This window comes from Colobus angolensis, unplaced genomic scaffold (genome assembly GCF_000951035.1).
Source record: "Colobus angolensis palliatus isolate OR3802 unplaced genomic scaffold, Cang.pa_1.0 Scaffold12, whole genome shotgun sequence".
In the NCBI taxonomy this organism is placed as follows: Eukaryota; Metazoa; Chordata; class Mammalia; order Primates; family Cercopithecidae; genus Colobus; species Colobus angolensis.
The window spans coordinates 2,495,968-2,512,301 of NW_012113141.1; the positions used below are offsets into that span (position 1 = coordinate 2,495,968).

At 47.4% G+C, this 16,334-nt stretch overlaps 1 protein-coding gene across 1 annotated transcript in view; it reads left to right on the plus strand.

Annotated features, from left to right (window-relative positions):
- Positions 1-13,529: 13,529 nt before the first annotated feature.
- Positions 13,530-16,334, plus strand: part of HK1 (hexokinase 1) — an 88,197-nt gene continuing 85,392 nt past the window's right edge. Inside the window, exon 1 of the mRNA XM_011927156.1 lies at positions 13,530-13,759. Within this exon, the coding sequence (XP_011782546.1) occupies positions 13,688-13,759 (72 nt within the window). The 5' untranslated portion in view covers positions 13,530-13,687. The remainder of the gene's footprint in view (positions 13,760-16,334) is intronic.

A 16,334-nucleotide genomic window follows, 5' to 3' on the forward strand; every position in this document is an offset into this window, starting at 1 on the left:
CTGGGTATGGATTCACCTGGAGCCCTGGAGCTCTGCCCTGCTCCTCATTCCACTGATTGAATGTAGCTATATTCTTGTTCTTTTGAAAATAAATAAGACTCGGTCTGCAGCCTCAAAAGACTTAATGACTGAGAAGTGAAGCTCAATATTTTTTAAAAAGAGAAAGTTACAACATAGGTGACACGTGCTTTAAGAGCCAAGTGAGGGAGTGGTCAACCCCGTCTTCAGTTCAGATAACAATGGCTGGATAGAATGATGAGATTTGCAGAGAGTCTTGAAGAAGAGGAAAGCACGTGCCAGGCGAGGAAGGGCATTTCAAGCAGAGAGAGCAGCATGTGCCAAAGCAGAGCCTGCAAAGAACGGGAAAAAGCTGGGGAGACTGAGAAGGTTGCATGGGGCTGGAATTGGTTGTCCAGTTGAGAAACTTTGACAATGCGGTCTGAAGGATCCTCTAGGCTGAGGAGTCATGTGATTACATTGTTTTCTGTCTGGCAGTACCAAGGAGTTTGAGCTGGAGGAAGCCTTGGGCACCCAGGAAAACAGAGAGAGGGTAGGGGGCATAAGTGTAGTGAGACCTCCAGGGTGTGTGCTGTGCAAGATAATCTGCTTCCCAGTGGGAAGAAAGTACAGTTGACCCTGAAGCAATGAGGGGGTTATGAACACTGACCGCCCCCACACCATGCAATAGAAAATCTGTATATAACTTTTGACTCCCCCAAAACTAAACTACTAAAACTACTGTTGACCAAAAGCCATATCGATAACATAAAGTCAATGAACAAATATCGTATACATTTTGTATACTATATTCTGTATTCTTACAATAAAGTAAGCTAGAGAAAAGAAAATGTTATTAAGAAAATCATAAGGAAGAGAAATAGACTTACTATTCATTAAGTGACAGTGGATCACCATGAAGGTCTTCATCCTTGTAGTCTTCACTTTGAGCAGGCTGAGGAGGAGGTAGAGGAGGGGTTGGTCTTGCTGTCTCAGGGGTGGCAGAGGTGGAAGAAGATCCAGGTGGAAGCAAACTCGTGCAGTGCAAACCCTTGGTGTTCGAGGGTCAACTGGATTACAATTCCTTTGTTACTAACTTTTTAAAGACAAATCAATGTTGGTGGCCTTGCAGGTACCCAGGCCTCTCACAATGAGGAGGGATTGATAGTGGCCCCCTCCTTTATTTCCTGGACCATCTTTAGCATATTCTCAAGCATGGCAGCTTTAGAATTGCTCGGTTGAGGCCGGGTGCAGAGGCTCATTCCTGTAATTCTAGCACTTTGGGAGGCCAGGGTGGGCGTATCACCTGAGGTCGGGTGTTTGAGACCAGCCTGGACAGCACGGTAAAACCCCATCTCTACTAAAAATACAAAAAATTAGCCAGACGTGGTGGTGTGCACCTGTAATCCCAACTACTTGGGAGGCTGAGGCACGAGAATCGCTTGAACCTGCGAAGTGGAGGTTGCAGTGAGCTGAGATCGTGCCACTGCACTCTAGCTTGGGCCACAGAGTGAGACTCTGTCTCAAAAAAAAAAAAAAAAAAGAATTTCTTGGTTGGGTCAGGCATGGTGGCTCACGCCTGTAATCCCAGCACTTTGGGAGGCCGAGGTGGGTGGATCACCTGTGGTCAGGAGTTCCAGACCAGCCTGGCCAACACGATGAAACTCCGTCTCTACTAAAAATACAAAAATTACCCTGGTGTGGTGGCAGGCACCTGTAATCCCAGTTACTCAGGTGGCTGAGGCAGGAGAAATGCTTGAACCCAGGAGGCGGAGGTTACAGTGAGCTGAGATCACGCCATTGTACTCCAGCCTGGGCAAGAAGAGAGAAACTCCGTCTCAAGGAAAAAAAAAAAAAAGAATTTCTTGGTTGAAGTAGTCTTAATGTATCATGTTATTTGGCTTTAATTAGACTGATCCTCACAAAATAGGCAAGTGGTTTTAAAAGACTTCTGCATAAAAAATGTGGGTTGAGACAGGTGTGGTGACTCACACCTGTAATACCAGTGCTTTAGAAGACCGAGTAGAGAGGATCACTCGAGGCTAGGGGCTTGAGAACATCCTCGGCAACATAGCAAGACCTCAACTCCAAAAAAATTTTAGGCCGGGTGTGGTGGCTCATGTCTGTAATCCCAGCACTTTAGGAGGCCGAGACGGGTGGATCACGAGGTGAGGAGATCGAGACCATCCTGGCTAACACGGTGAAACCCCATCTCTACTAAAAATACAAAATTAGGTGAGCATGCTGATGTATGTCTGCAATCCCAGCTACCTGAGAGGCTGAGGCAGGAGAATTGCTTGAGCCCAAGACTTTGAGGCTGCAATGAGCTATGATTGCGCCCCTGCACTCCAGCATGGGTGACAGAGTAAGACCCTGTCTCTTAAAAAGAAAAAAAAAAGTAAAAGAAACTGGGTTGAAGCTAACACAAATGAACAATGAGAAAATAAGACTGCTGATAATTTTCCTACCCCTGGTACAGACTATTCAGCTACATCATGGGGTTGAAAGAAGACAAAGATCTTATTAGATATAATGACAAATCAGTCAAAACATTAAAAATTAGCAAGGCTATTTAAATTCTGGTTTTACATATGATTTTGTTAATGATGAGCTAATCACTATGTGTACAGAGTGCCTTGAGAGAACTGGCTAATGACACTACTAGGCCACCACATTTAAAAATAGTTCATCTTTCTCTCTTTATTTATTTGTGTATTATTATATTTTGGAAACAGAGTCTCACCCTGTTGCCCAGGCTGGAGTGCAGTGACGTGATCTCGGCTCACTGCAACCTCTGCCTCCTGGGTTCAAGTGATTCTCCTGCCTCAGACTCCCGAGTACCTGGGATTACAGGCGTGTGCCACCACACCCGACCTATGTTTTTATTTATTTTTTTAATGAAAGGATAATTTACTACCAGTTAAACACACAAATTCTGTCAGCTTAATAAGTGTGTTGTTTTTGAGACAGGATCTTGCTCTGTCACCCAGACTGGAGTGCAGTGGTGCGATCTTGGCTCACTGCAGCCTCCACCCTGTGGGCTCAAGTGACCCACCCACCTCAGTCTCCCAAGTAGCTGGGACTACAACCATGTGCCAGCCTGACCATTTTGTTTGTTTGTGGGTTTTTTTGTTTTTTTGTTTTTTTTTGAGACAGAGTCTCACTCTGTTGTCCAGGCCGGAGTGCAATGGCATGATCTCGGCTCCTGCAATCTCTGCCTCCCGGGTTCAAGCGATTCTCCTGACTCAGCCTCCAGAACAGCTGGGATTACAGGCGCACGCCACCAGGCCTGGCTAATTTTTGTATTTTTAGTAGAGACGGGGTTTCACCATGTTGGTCAGGCTGGTCTCGAACTCCTGACCTCGTGATCCCCTGGTCTCAGCCTCCCAAACTGCTGGGATTACAGGGGTGAGCCACCACGCCCAGCTTTGTTTGTGTGTTTTTGAGATGGAGTCTCACTCTGTTGCCTGGGCTGGAGTGCAGTGGCAGCTGACTGCAACCTCCAGCTCCCAGATTCAAGCAATTCTCCTGCCTCACCCTCCCGAGTAGCTGGGATTACAGGCGCCTACCGCTATGCCCAGTAATTTTTTGTATTTTTGGTAGCGATGGGGTTTTACCATGTTGGCCAGGCTGGTCTCAAACTCCTGACCTCGTGATTCGCCTGCCTTGACCTCCCAAAGTGCTGGGATTACAGGTCTCAGCCACTGCACCCGGCCTATTTTTAATTTTTTTTTTTTGTAGAGACAGGGTCTTGCCATATTGTCCAGGCTGGTCTTGGACTCCTGAGCTCAAGCAATCCACCTGCCTCAGCCTCCCAAAGTGCTTGGATTACAGATGTGAGCCACCATGCCTGGTTGTTTAAGAAGTTTTAACACATGTATACACCTATGTAACTATTGCCCAGTTCAAGATATAGAGCATTTCCATCACCCCCCAAAATCCCTTCATGCTCTTTTCCAGTCAATACTTCCCATTTCCTGTCCTGAGAGTATCACTATTCTGACTTCTATCGCCAGAGCTTTTCTGTTCTTGAACCTCATGTAAATATAATCATACATATGTACTCTCTTGTGCTTGGTTTTAATATTTTTATATTGCTGCATATATCAAAAGGTTATTCCTATGTAATTTTTTTTATGAGGCATTTTATTTGTAAATATGTATAACATCTCTAGAAAAAAAATCCCAGGATTTTCCTTCCTGTGTATTTTCGTCTTGCTTCTTCACGGTTTATGATGCCAGCTGAAATTGTCAGTACAATGAAACCAAACTGGCCGATGGAAGCAGATTATTCTGCCATTTCGCTAGATCTTTGAGTTGCATATCAAATCTGGGGCTGATCATGCCACACTTGTTTAGACTGCCTGTGAGGTTCACAACAATTTTCCCAGCTCTGTGATCATCAATGATTTCAAATTTGCCCATATAATCATGCTTCATCATCACAGTGAGAAACCAGACGATGACTTTGGAGCATGGCCTAAGAACCTGGTGTTTGTCTCTCTTTTCGGCATTGTTGATGCTCTTGAGAGCATCAGCCAGGACATTCATGTGCACCACTGTGGTGGCGTGGAAAGATGGCAAAACAGCCCTATGTGATGTTGTAAGTAGAAAATCCTAGAATACCCACAAAAACCTACTAGAACTAATGAATAAGTTCAGCAAGGTTATAGGATACAAGATTAATATACAAAAATCAATTGCAGCCAGGCGATTGAGTAAGAGGAAAGAGAACTCACACTTCCTGATTTCAAAACTTATAAAGCAGGCTGGGCGTGGTGGCTCACACTTGTAATCCTAGCACTTTGGGAGGCCGAGGCAGGCGATCACCTGAGGTCAGGAGTTCGTGACCAGCCTTGTCAACATGGTGAAATCCCATCTTTACTAAAAATACAAAAAATTAGCCAGGCGTGGTGGTGGGTGCCTGTAATCCCAGCTACTTGGGGGGCTGAGGCAGGAGAATCACTTGAACCTGGGAGGCAGAGGTTGCGGTGAGCTGAGATCACACCATTGCACTCCAGCCTGGGCAACGAGAGCAAAACTCCATCTCAAAACACAACAAAACAAAACAAAACAACAAAAACTTATAAAGCTACAGTGATCAAGAAAGTGTGATACTAGCATTAGCATAATTATATAGCTGCATGGACTGAAATTGAGAGTTCAGAAATAAACCCTTACATTTATGGTATAATAATTTTTGACAAAGATGTGAAAACAATTCAATGGGGAAAGAAAAGCTTTTTCAACAGATGGTGCTAAGACTCTGTCTCTACAAAAAAGTAATTTTAAAATTTGCTGAGAGTGGTGGCATGCATCTGTGGTCCCAGATACTTGGGAGGCTGAGGTGGGAGGATCACTTGGGCCCTGGAAGGTCAAGGCTGCAGTGAGCTGTGATTGATCCACTCCAGCCTGGGTAAAAGGATGGGACCCTGTCTCAAAAAAAAAAAAAAAAAAGTTTGTAGGTTTGATTTGTTTGCTTTGTTTGTTTGTTCTGAGATACTTTTACAGGTAGAATTCTTAGGATTTGGTAACAGGTTAGATGTGGAGCCCATGGGAGTGGAAGGAGGTCAAGGATGATGACAGATTTTCAGCAGAGGTGATGAGGGGATAGTTCTACCTGGAACACTCTTTTCCTAGACACTGGCATAGTGTCCCTCATCTTATTCTGGTTTCTGCTCAAATGCCACATCTTCAGAGGGCCTTCCCTGTCCATCCTGTTTAAAATGAAATCCCTACCCTTTATTTGTTCAACCTCTGTATCAGTTAGGATTAGATTTGGCTGGCAGTAACAGAAAACTCCAAAACAGCATTTGGATAAATACATTGGAATTTTGTTTTTCTCTCAAATTTTAGAAATATGGAGGTAATTGTAGGGGGGTGTGCTGATATGGGGCAGCTTGGTGACAAGGATGCAGGTTCTATTCTATTTTGTTGCTTTGTTTTGTATGGGCATCATTCCCAAAGTTATCTCTCTCTCTTTTTCTTTTATTAGAATAACACACATGTATTATCTACAATTTCTATGACCACCCAGCCAGTGCACTTTGCCCACTGCCTAGACAGAGCTGTTTATCAAGATAGAGAATTGCAATAGAGAAAGAGTAACTCATGCAGAGCTGGCTGTGTGGGAGACCAGAGTTTTATTATTACTCAAATCAGTTTCCCCAGGACTATTTCTCTATTGCAATGAAATCCATGCACCATGGGTCGGCAGTGCCCGGCCTGTAGAGACAGTAGCAGAGTCAACCTCCAGTCCAAGAGAAGTAGGCCACCGCTTGGACTGGCCTCTGGATCTGTCACCAGAGGGAGGTTACCGAACCAGGATTACCCTTATGGCAGGTAGTCATAAGGACAAGCTCCCAAACTTGTAACCACCCAACAGGTTCACCTTGCCCACTGCCTAGACAGAGCAGATTTATCAACAGGGGAATTGCAATAAAGAAGGAGTAATTCACTCAGCGTCACCTTTGCGGGAGACCGGGGTTTTACTATTACTCAAATCAGTCTCCTCCAGCATTTGGGGATTGGAGTTGTAAGGATAATTTGGTGGGTCGGAAGCAGCTAGTGAGTCAGGAGTGCTGATTGGTTGGGTCAGAGATGAAATCATAGGGAGTTGAAGCTGTCTTGCACTGAGTCAGTTTCTGGCTGGGGGCCACAAGATCAGAAGATCCAGTTTATCAATCTGGGGGGTGCCAGCTGATCCATCAAGTGCAGGATCTGCAAAATATCTCAAGCACTATCTTAGTGATGTAATCCCCAAGAGCAATTTGGGAGGGTCAGAATCTTGTAGCCTCCAGCTGCATGACTCCTAAACCATAATTTCTAATCTTTTGGCTAATTTGTTAGTCCTTCAAAGGCAGTCTGGTCTCCAGACAAGAAGAGGGTTTGTTTTGGAAAAGGGCTATTATCATCTTTGTTTTATTTTTATTATTTATTTATTTATCTTTGGGACAGAGTCTTGCTGTAGTGCCCAGAATGGAGAGCAGTGGCCCTATCTCGGCTCACTGCAACCTCTGCCTTTGGGATTTAAGCGATTCTCCTGCCTCGGCCTCCCAAGTAGCTGGGATTACAGGTGCCTGCCACCATGCCCAGCTAATTTTTGTATTTTTAGTAGAAACGGGGTTTCACCATGTTGGCCAAGCTGGTCTTGAACTCCTGACCTCAAGTGATCCACTCGCCTTGGCCTCCCAAAGTGCTAGGATTACAGGTGTGAGCCACGGCACTCAGCCTCATCTTTGTTTTAAACTATAAACTAAGTTCCTCCCAAAGTTAGTTCAGCCTACGCCCAGGAATGAACAAGGACAGCTTGGAGAGTAAAAGCAAGATGGAGTTGGTTGGGTTAGATCTTTCACTGTCTCAGTAATATTTTGCAATGGGGGTTTCATGTTTGTGGGTCAGGAGCTGGGACAAGCTGAACTAGGTGTCCTGCCTTGGGTCATGCTTTCCTGCTTATGTGGTTGTTTGCGGCGTTGGGTTCCTTATAGCTGTAGGATTCACATCTTGCTTCTTCTAAGAGGCCCGGAGGCTAGAAGTCCAAAGTCAAGGTGTTGGCAGGCTCATGCTCCCTCTGAATCTTAGAGAAGAAGACTGTCTCTTGCTGGACGCGGTGGCTCACGCCTGTAATCCCAGCACTTTGGGAGGCCGAGGCAGGCGGATCACGAGGTGAGGAGATCAAGACCATCCTGGCTAACACGGTGAGACCCTGTCTCTAATAAAAATACAAAAAATTAGCCAGGCGTGGTGGTGCACACCTGTAGTCCCACCTACTTGGGAGGCTGAGGCAGGAGAATTGATTGAACCCGGGAGGTGGAGGTTGCAGTGAGCTGAGATTGTATCACTGAACTCCAGCCTGGGTGACAGAGCGAGACTCCATCTCAAGAAAAAAACAAACAAACAAACAAAAAACTGACCAGGCATGGTGGCTCACGCTTGTAATCCCAGCACTTTGGGAGGCGAAGGCAGGCAGATCACTCGAGGTCAGGAGTTCGAGAACAGCCTGGCCAACATGGCGAAACTCCCTCTCTACTAAAAACATGAAAATTAGCTGGGTGTGGTGATGGATGCCTCTAATCCCAGCTGCTTGGGAGGCTGAGGCATGAGAATCACTTCATCCCATCAGGCAGAGGTTGCAGTGAGCCGAGATCGTGCCACTGAACTCCAACCTGGGTGACAGAGCCAGACTTTGTCTCAAAAAAAAAAAAAAAAGAAAAAAGAAAAAAAATATCCTTTATAAGCAACGTAAAAACTCAGAATCTAATTTTTGTTTATATGTTTAATTTGCTGACCCATGTCATCTCAGAGCCTAGGAACCCTGGCTCGATGTTGACATGGACTCTGTGTGAGCATTTTCCAGTATATCTTGGTGCTGTTGATTAAGAGTCAGTCTGCAAAATATTTGAAGAGATTATTCTGAGCCAAATATGAGCAGCCAGTGGCCCATGACACAACCCTCAGGAGATCCTGAGAACATGTGCCCCAAGCGGTCAAGCTACAACTTTATACATTTTAGAGAGACAATAAAACATCAATCAATACATGTAAGAGGTACATTGGTTGGCTGGGCATGGTGGCTCACGCCTGTAATGCCAGCACTTTGGGAGGCCACAGCGGGCAGATCACCTGAGATCAGGAGTTCAAGACCAGGCTGGTCAACATGGAGAAACCCTGTCTCTACTAAAAATACAAAAATTAGCTGGGCATGGTGGCAGACGCCTGTAATCCCAGCTACTCGGGGGGCTGAGGCAGGAGAATCACTTGAACCTGGGAGGCAGAGGTTGCAGTGAGCTGAGATCATGCTACTGCCCTCCAGCCTGGGCGAAAGAGTAAGACTCCGTCTCAAAAAAAAAGTGATAAGGGGTTGTGGAGACCAAGGTTTTATACAGATGAAGCCTCCAGATAGCAAACTTCAGAGAAAAGATTGTAAATGTTTCTTATTAGACTTAGAGAGTCTGTTCTAGTCTATCAGTCTGAATGTCTGTGTTGATGTTAATGTTGATCAGATGGGACTGAATTCCAAAAGGGAGGAAGGTATAATGAAGTACGTCTGACTCCCTCATTCCATCATGGCCTGAGCTAGTTTTTCAGGTTAACTTGGGAATGCCCTGGCTGAGAGGAGAGGTTGATTCAGATGATAAGGAGGAGAGTGGGTTAGAATTTTATTTGTGGTTTACAATGCTAACTCTAAGGAAAGGATCGAGGACTTTTTCCTGGCCCTGTGAAGGTGGTTGTGTGTGAATGCTGGGAGAACTATCCCGGGAAACTCAGGGTAACTGGTAAGTTGATTTGAGATTGCTCTGGTCCAAAAGATAACGGTTGCCTTCGGGGAAACTATTTGGAGAGCTGGCTGAGATAAGGAGCTAGCCTGAAGCCTGGGAAGGCCTCAACGTTCTGGTTGACCATTCCTCCTCCAGGTTACAATTCTTTTTTTTTCTTTTTTGAGACGAAGTCTTGCTCTGTTGCCCAGGCTGGAGTGTAGTGGCACAATTTCAGCTTACTGCAACCTCCACCTCCCGGGTTCAAGCAATTCTCCTGTCTCAGCCTCCTGAGTAGCTGGGACTACAGGCGCATGCCACCACGCCCAGCTAATTTTTGTTAGTAGAGATGAGGTTTCACCATATTGGCCAGGCTGGTCTTTAACTCCTGACCTCGTGATCCACCTGCCTCGGTCTCCCAAAGTGCTGGGATTACAGGCATGAGCCACCACGCTCAGCCCAGGCTACAGTTCTTTATGCCTATGACTCTTGTCAGGGTCAGAGGCAATTTAATGAGAATGGGATGTCTAGAAAGGGACAGGGTGGGACTCAGATTTCCTTGGCGCTTCTGAGGAACTTTTATCTTCAAAGGGGAGTAGAAGCCTCTGTGGGATTAAAGGAAAACTTCCCCTTTCTCCTCTGTGAATTTGCTGAAAAGTCAACAGACAAAAGACAGATTAAGAGAAAAGGCATACACATGTTCTAATATGCATAGAAGAAAACACAGTGATTACCCTAACCCTTCAATGGGGTACAGTAGCTTATATAGCCTTTTATTTTTGAGACAGAGGCTCACTCTGTTGCCCAGGCTGGAGGGCAGTGGCGTGAGCTTGGCTCACTGAAACCTCTGCAGCCCAGGTTCAAGTGATTCTCCTGTCTCAGCCTCCTGAGTAGCTGGGATTACAGGCTTGTGCCACCACGCCCAGCTCATGTTTGTATTTTTAGTAGAGAGATGGAGTTTCACCATGTTGGCCAGCCTGGTCTGGAACTCCTGACTTCAAGTGATCCACCCCCTTTGGCCTCCCAAAGTGCTGGGATTACAGGTGTGAGCCACCATGCCTGGCCATATGGCCTTTTTTTTTGCTTTTTGAAGCTGGTAAGGAGATGGGGAATATGGTAATTCTGTAATTCTGCAAGATTTTTCTGGAGAAAGAAGGGATCAGAGAATTGAGATTAACTTGTAAATGGCTCTTTTTGGAAACTGAATCAGCCAGACAGGCATCTAACAGGCACCTTATCCCTCTAGGGGTGGTGACATTCTTCAGTCTTCTTTTCTGCAACAGAGAATCAGATAACGGGAAGGGGAAGGGAAAAAATTGTTCCCCAGGGGCATCCTTCTGGTCTTTTGGTCTTTCCCCTTTGGAGGTGGGGCAGTCTCTTCCAGTGTCAGTTGATCTTTAAGGGCCTTTCATTCAAAATACTCATTACAGAAGGGAACCATATTTTGGGGTGAATTATGTTGGTTTCCTTCACCTCCTTGGGACAGAAGGTGGGAAATGTGTCCCTGAAGGGTCAGGGCCTCTCTGAGTGGAGATGAAAAGGTCAGGGTTGAGTAAGGAGGAACCTGGCAGGGGCCTTTATGATACCTGAGAGGACTGGGGCTTGGATGGAGCAAGAGAGGCACCGTCGGAGCAATATTCAGGTACAAGATTTAAGTCTTGCATCCTAGGCACAGCTCTTGCCTCATCCTAAATCCCGGCCCTAATAAGGGGAGGCTTTTTGCTGGTAAATTCCAATTATTAGGAGCCAAAAATGTCAATGCTTTTCAGGGGCCAGTCAGCAGTGTCAAGCAGTGGGCTGGGTGGGGCCTGGGCTGGCTGGAGCTCCCCTACCCTGTCTAAAGGGGGCAGTGGCTGCTCAGCTCCAGTGTATGCTGGGAAGGAGCTGGCTGAGATAAGGAGCTAGTGCCATGATGATCATGTTGCCACAGGATCAAGTGGGTCCTGTGTGACATCACCTTTAGGTGCCTGAAATCTAGATTTTATTTTATTTATTTATTTTGTAACTTTTTTTTTTTTTTTTGAGACGGAATTTCGCTCTTGTTGCCCAGGCTGGAGGCCAATGGCACAATCTCAGCTCACTACAACCTCCCAGGTTCAAGCAATTCTCCTGCCTCAGCCTCCCAAGTAGCTGGGATTACAGGCGTGCGCCACCATGCTGAGTAGCTGGGATTACAGGCATGCGCCACCATGCCCGGCTAATTTTATATTATTTTTAGTAGAGATGGGGTTTCTCCATGTTGGTCAGACTGGTCTCGAAATCCTGACCTCAGGTGACCGTCACCTCAGTCTCCCAAAGTGCTGGGATTACAGGTGTGAGGCACTGGCCTGAAATCTAGATTTTAAAGTGAGATTTCTTAATTTTTTGTAAAGGGCAGGCACAAATTTATAAAACATCAAGTGGGCCAAATAAGATGTTATTATAGGCCACAGTTTTAGCTTGGCGGTTGCTGATTTACTGACCCTGTTATAATGTTGGAGGTCAGGACTTTGGGCAAACGAAAGAGAAAAGGAGATAGACTGAGAATGTGATTTTACAACTCCAGCCTCTCTAGGGGCTGGGTGGCCAGTGTCTCCGCAGCAGACTTCTCTCGCAGAAGTAGAACTGTCTGCAATGCTGATGGAGTCACAGTAACCTTCACCCCACTGAACTCAGGATCTGCAGAGCCACTAAAACCCGGAGCAACCGCCTTCAGCATCCAAGAGAAGCTGCTAAAAGGATTATGGGTCAATTCATTTTAGACATTTCTTCCAGATGTCCCCGTGGAAAGTTAGGGTCTAAATCAGTAGTCCTCATTCCTGGCAGCACCTGAGTTTCACCTAGGGAGCTTTTACAAAGTGAAACTTGGACTGTAATTCACATCAGTTCAGTCTCTGGGTGGGGCTTGGACATCAGCATTTGTAGAAGCTCCCTAGGTAGCTTTGGTGCAGTCAGACTGGAAACCACTGATCCAACTAATAGAAATGCTAGGTTGGGATCTCTTCCGGGGCATCTCTTTAGGACAGGCTGTGTATGACAGTCCCATAATGTCAGGGTTCCAAGACCGTCTAACGGTTTAGGCACTGGTCTTAATTTTTGTCTTTTGCTCTCTTTGAGACCTTAACAAACTCTACAGGGCTGAGCGCAATGGCTCACACCTATAATCCCAGCACTTTCTTTTTTTCTTTTCTTTTTTTTCTGAGACAGAGTCTCGCTCTGTTGCCCAGGTTGGAGTGCAGTGGCGCAATCTTGGCTTACCACAACCTCCACCTCCCGGGTTCAAGCGATTATCTTGTCTAAGCCTCCCGAGCAACTGGGACTACAGGCTCTCACCACTATGTCCAGCTAATTTTTGTATTTTTAGTAGAGATGGGGTTTCACTATGTTGGCCAGGCTGGTCTCGAACTCCTGACCTCATGATCCGCCAACCTCGGCCTCCCAAAGTGCTAGGATTACAGGTGTGAGCCACTGCGCCTGGCCAATTTCAGCACTTTCAGAGGTCAAGGCAAGAGAATCGCTTGAGTCCCGGAGTTCGAGACCAGCCTGGGCAACATGGTGAGACCTCATTTCAATTTAAGAAAAAAACCAAAACACCCAAGCTCTACAACCTTCACATCCTCATTGACTGATTAAGTGCAGATAATGATATTTGCCCTTCTAACCTCACCAGGCTGTTATCAGGAGAAACGAAGCAATAAATGAGAAATTGCTCCGCAAACTGTCGATGTTATGCAAACACTGCTATTCAGCATGTGCTCCCAGGTGCGGGAGGTACAGCTGTTATCTGTTGGAGATCATTTCTGAAGTAACATTCCTAGTGCCATGGGTCAGATGGGAATTGCTACAGGCATTCCAACTTAGAAGGCAGCCTTTATTGTCTTATAGGCAGGTGCGTTTCCTGGGGTGGCAGCCTGGCACTGGTCCCTCCAACCCGAACTTGTGTAGGAGGTACCACAGTAAATGAGTAGAGAGAGTTCAGGGGACTTGAAGGGAAGTGGAGGGCCATCTGGAGAGGGAGGGAACTAAGGACTCCCTGTGGGTTGGGGTCTTCCTGAGGATCCAGGGCGTAACCGTCAAGGAGCCTTAGCAGGGATCTAAGAGCTATGGAACAGCAAAAAGAGGCAAATTACTAAGGAAATTAGTGAAGTCATCGCTGGAACAACAGAGAGGGGACACAGCAGTGCAGCATGGGCCCTGGCCTCAGGAAGCTGTCTGATTGGGGCAGATAGGACCAGCCCCCTAGAAGACAGTCACCCATATCAGTTAGGCAGTCATGACTCAGTGTTACTTATCTGAGGCCCAAGTTGCATGAGGGGTTGGGGGTGGGATGGACGGAGCACTGGCTGGGCATCAGGACTGGGTTGGAGTCCTGGCTCCAAACTCTACCGCAACCTGACACTGGGCAAGATGGCCCACCTGTGGCGTCCCAGGTTCCTGCCCTGTAAAGAAGAGTCTGGATGTATATCCAGATGGACTGTGAGCACAGCCTGAGTTTGCCCTGTCGAGGTGCTGAGGCCTGGGAGATTGGGGTGAGTAGCTGTGGTCCAGGGAGGGTAGGCAAGCTGGGCCTTAGATGAGAGGGGATGCTTGGTCAGGCAGAGATGAGTGGATAAGGCAGGGCAAGGAAGGGAATATGAGCAGGGAACAAATGGAGTGGACTTGGTGAGGGCAGAAGACGGTGGGTAAGTTGCCTTGTTGTGGCCAGAGTGGAGGAAGAGATAAGTGGGAAAGAGTGGAGTTGATTACAGAAGGCCTCGGAAACCAGCAGAGATGTTTAAGTTGGCTCTCTCAGGAAGGAGGGGGCCATGAAGGGATTTAGGGAAGGGTCATGACATGATTATGCTGCATTTTAGCAGGATTAATGTGACCTGGTGCCCAGAATGACTTGGATGGCGTGAGGTCAGGAGCTGAGGAGGACAGCTAGAAGACTCTTGTAATATTTCTGGCACAGGGAGATGGACTGGGAGTTGGGAGGTGCAGTAGGTCAGGCCTAGAGACATTTCTCAGGAAATATTGACAGGCCTTGGGGCCTGGTTGCATTCACGGAGTGGGGAGGAATGAGTCACCTTGAGAAGCAGTTTCCCTCTCAAAGGCCAGGAAAGAGAAAGCAGAGGCAGCTTTTCTGCCTGCAAACAGGACATTTCAGGGTAACTTGGCTCTTCCAAGCGCCAGCTTCTCCCTGGCTCCAGCTCAGATAGGAGTTGTAACAAGGGGTTGGGCATGGGTGATGGCACCGGCTAGTGACTGGGTTAAGGGCCATGTTTTTGATTTTGCATTAGGCTTTAGGCTTATTCAGCCTGCCAAGTGCCAGGCCCTGGGCTTGCGTGGAAGACAAAGCAATTAACAAAACCCAGTCCTCCATCCTCAAGGAGTTTCCAGCCCTGTGAGCTTGGCAGATCTGTGGAACTCAAATGAAATGGCAGTTGAGAACAACCATCTTGTTCTCATTCACTCCATTTTGCTTAATGGCCATGTAGGTAGTTCCAAATGTTTGATGTGTGCCAGAAAATCTCTCTCTTCCTGGTTTGTAATTATGATCCAGGGCAAATCCAGGTTTTGTCGGGCTTGAAGATTAAATAAATTGGTGCTCTCTATGGAAAATAATTCAAATATAAATATACAAATATCACATTACTAGGCCCTCCCAGGGCCTAGAAGAGTAGGAATCAAGTGAGAGTCCCTGAAGCTTTAACTGCATTAACTTCTCAGTCAGTTCTATAATACCTACCATTCCTTAAGTGTATATTATGTGCAGGTATTTTGCATACAGTATTACACAACAATCAAGGGGAAGGGGAGGTGGGCATTAGAGTCTTCATCTTATGGATGAAGACACAGTTTCAGAGGTGGCTCGAGATGTCCCTCTGCATAGGCCCTAAGGCAGGGAGTGAGGACTGTGACCTCGACAGGAAGCTCTGGCCTCAAGACTATATCTAAGCTCCCCCTTTTCTGTGGGTGATGGTGGCTGTCAGGCCCCTGGGATTCCTGAACCTAAGTCATCCCTCCCTTTGATTTGACTGTACCTTTGCTAGGCCTGGTCAAGGGCTAGGTACTCCTAAAGTCAAGAGCTAGGGTAGAGGTTGGGGGTTGGATCTCAGGACACCATATGGTGCAGACTTGGTTGCAGGAAAGTGACCTATTTAGGCAGAGGGGGCTCTATACAGCTGGGACCACAGCAAACCCTAGAGGTGAGCACCTGCTTCAAAGACTCACAGATCCAAGCTGTAATCCTAGATCTACAACTTCCTGGCTGTATAAAGCCCAGCAAGACTGAGGCCTCTCTGAGCTTCAATTTCCTTACCTGTCCAATCACAATAGCAACAACTTGTTTGCATATCTGAGCTCATTACAAGTCATTTTGTAAGGCAGTAAAGCTCCTAGAGGCTTCCCGAACACAGAAACAATTAAGAATCCTAAAGTTTCTGTCCTCGTAGCACCTCTAGGGATTCCTCCCATCCTACCTAACTTCCTTTGGGAAAGCAGAAGACACAGCACCTGGGAGAAGTGGCTGAACCGTGCCCCAAGTTCCAGTGGGCCTGGATGCCCAAGAGCAAGAGGAGGCTCGGAGGATGGGGACAGGCCGCGACCTGTGACTCAAGTCCCGCCCAGAGGGAGTGCGCCCTGAGGGAGAGCCACTGGAGCCGGTGACTCGCGGGCGGGTGTTCTGGGGTGTCGCTTTGGGTTCAGCAATACAAATCTGCCAGTTGGAGATTAGGCCAGGCAGGCCGGGGAGGGGTGATGGACTGTCGCTGAAGACCCAGGTGGGCCGGCGCGCTCGGCCTGGGCGAGGCAGGCGCGGGACCCGGGTGCTAGGACTGCGTAGCGTCCCGGGCTCCCGCTTCCGCCTGCTTTCCACGCCCACTTCTGCAAGTCCCCTTCGGCACCTCCGCGTCCACCGGACGCCTAGAGGCAAGCTCTCATTTCCGAGGAATGGTACCGCCTTCCTGCCCCCGGGGCTGCCAGTCCCTAGACTAGCCCTAGGGGCTTCTGGTCCCGGCCGAGCCGGGCGGTGCCTCCTGCCTGCGCCTCGCACCTCCCCGCCTGGCCCGGCCTACTCGGGCACGGCGCCGCCACGCGTGAAGGCCCGCATCGGCTCCCTACGTG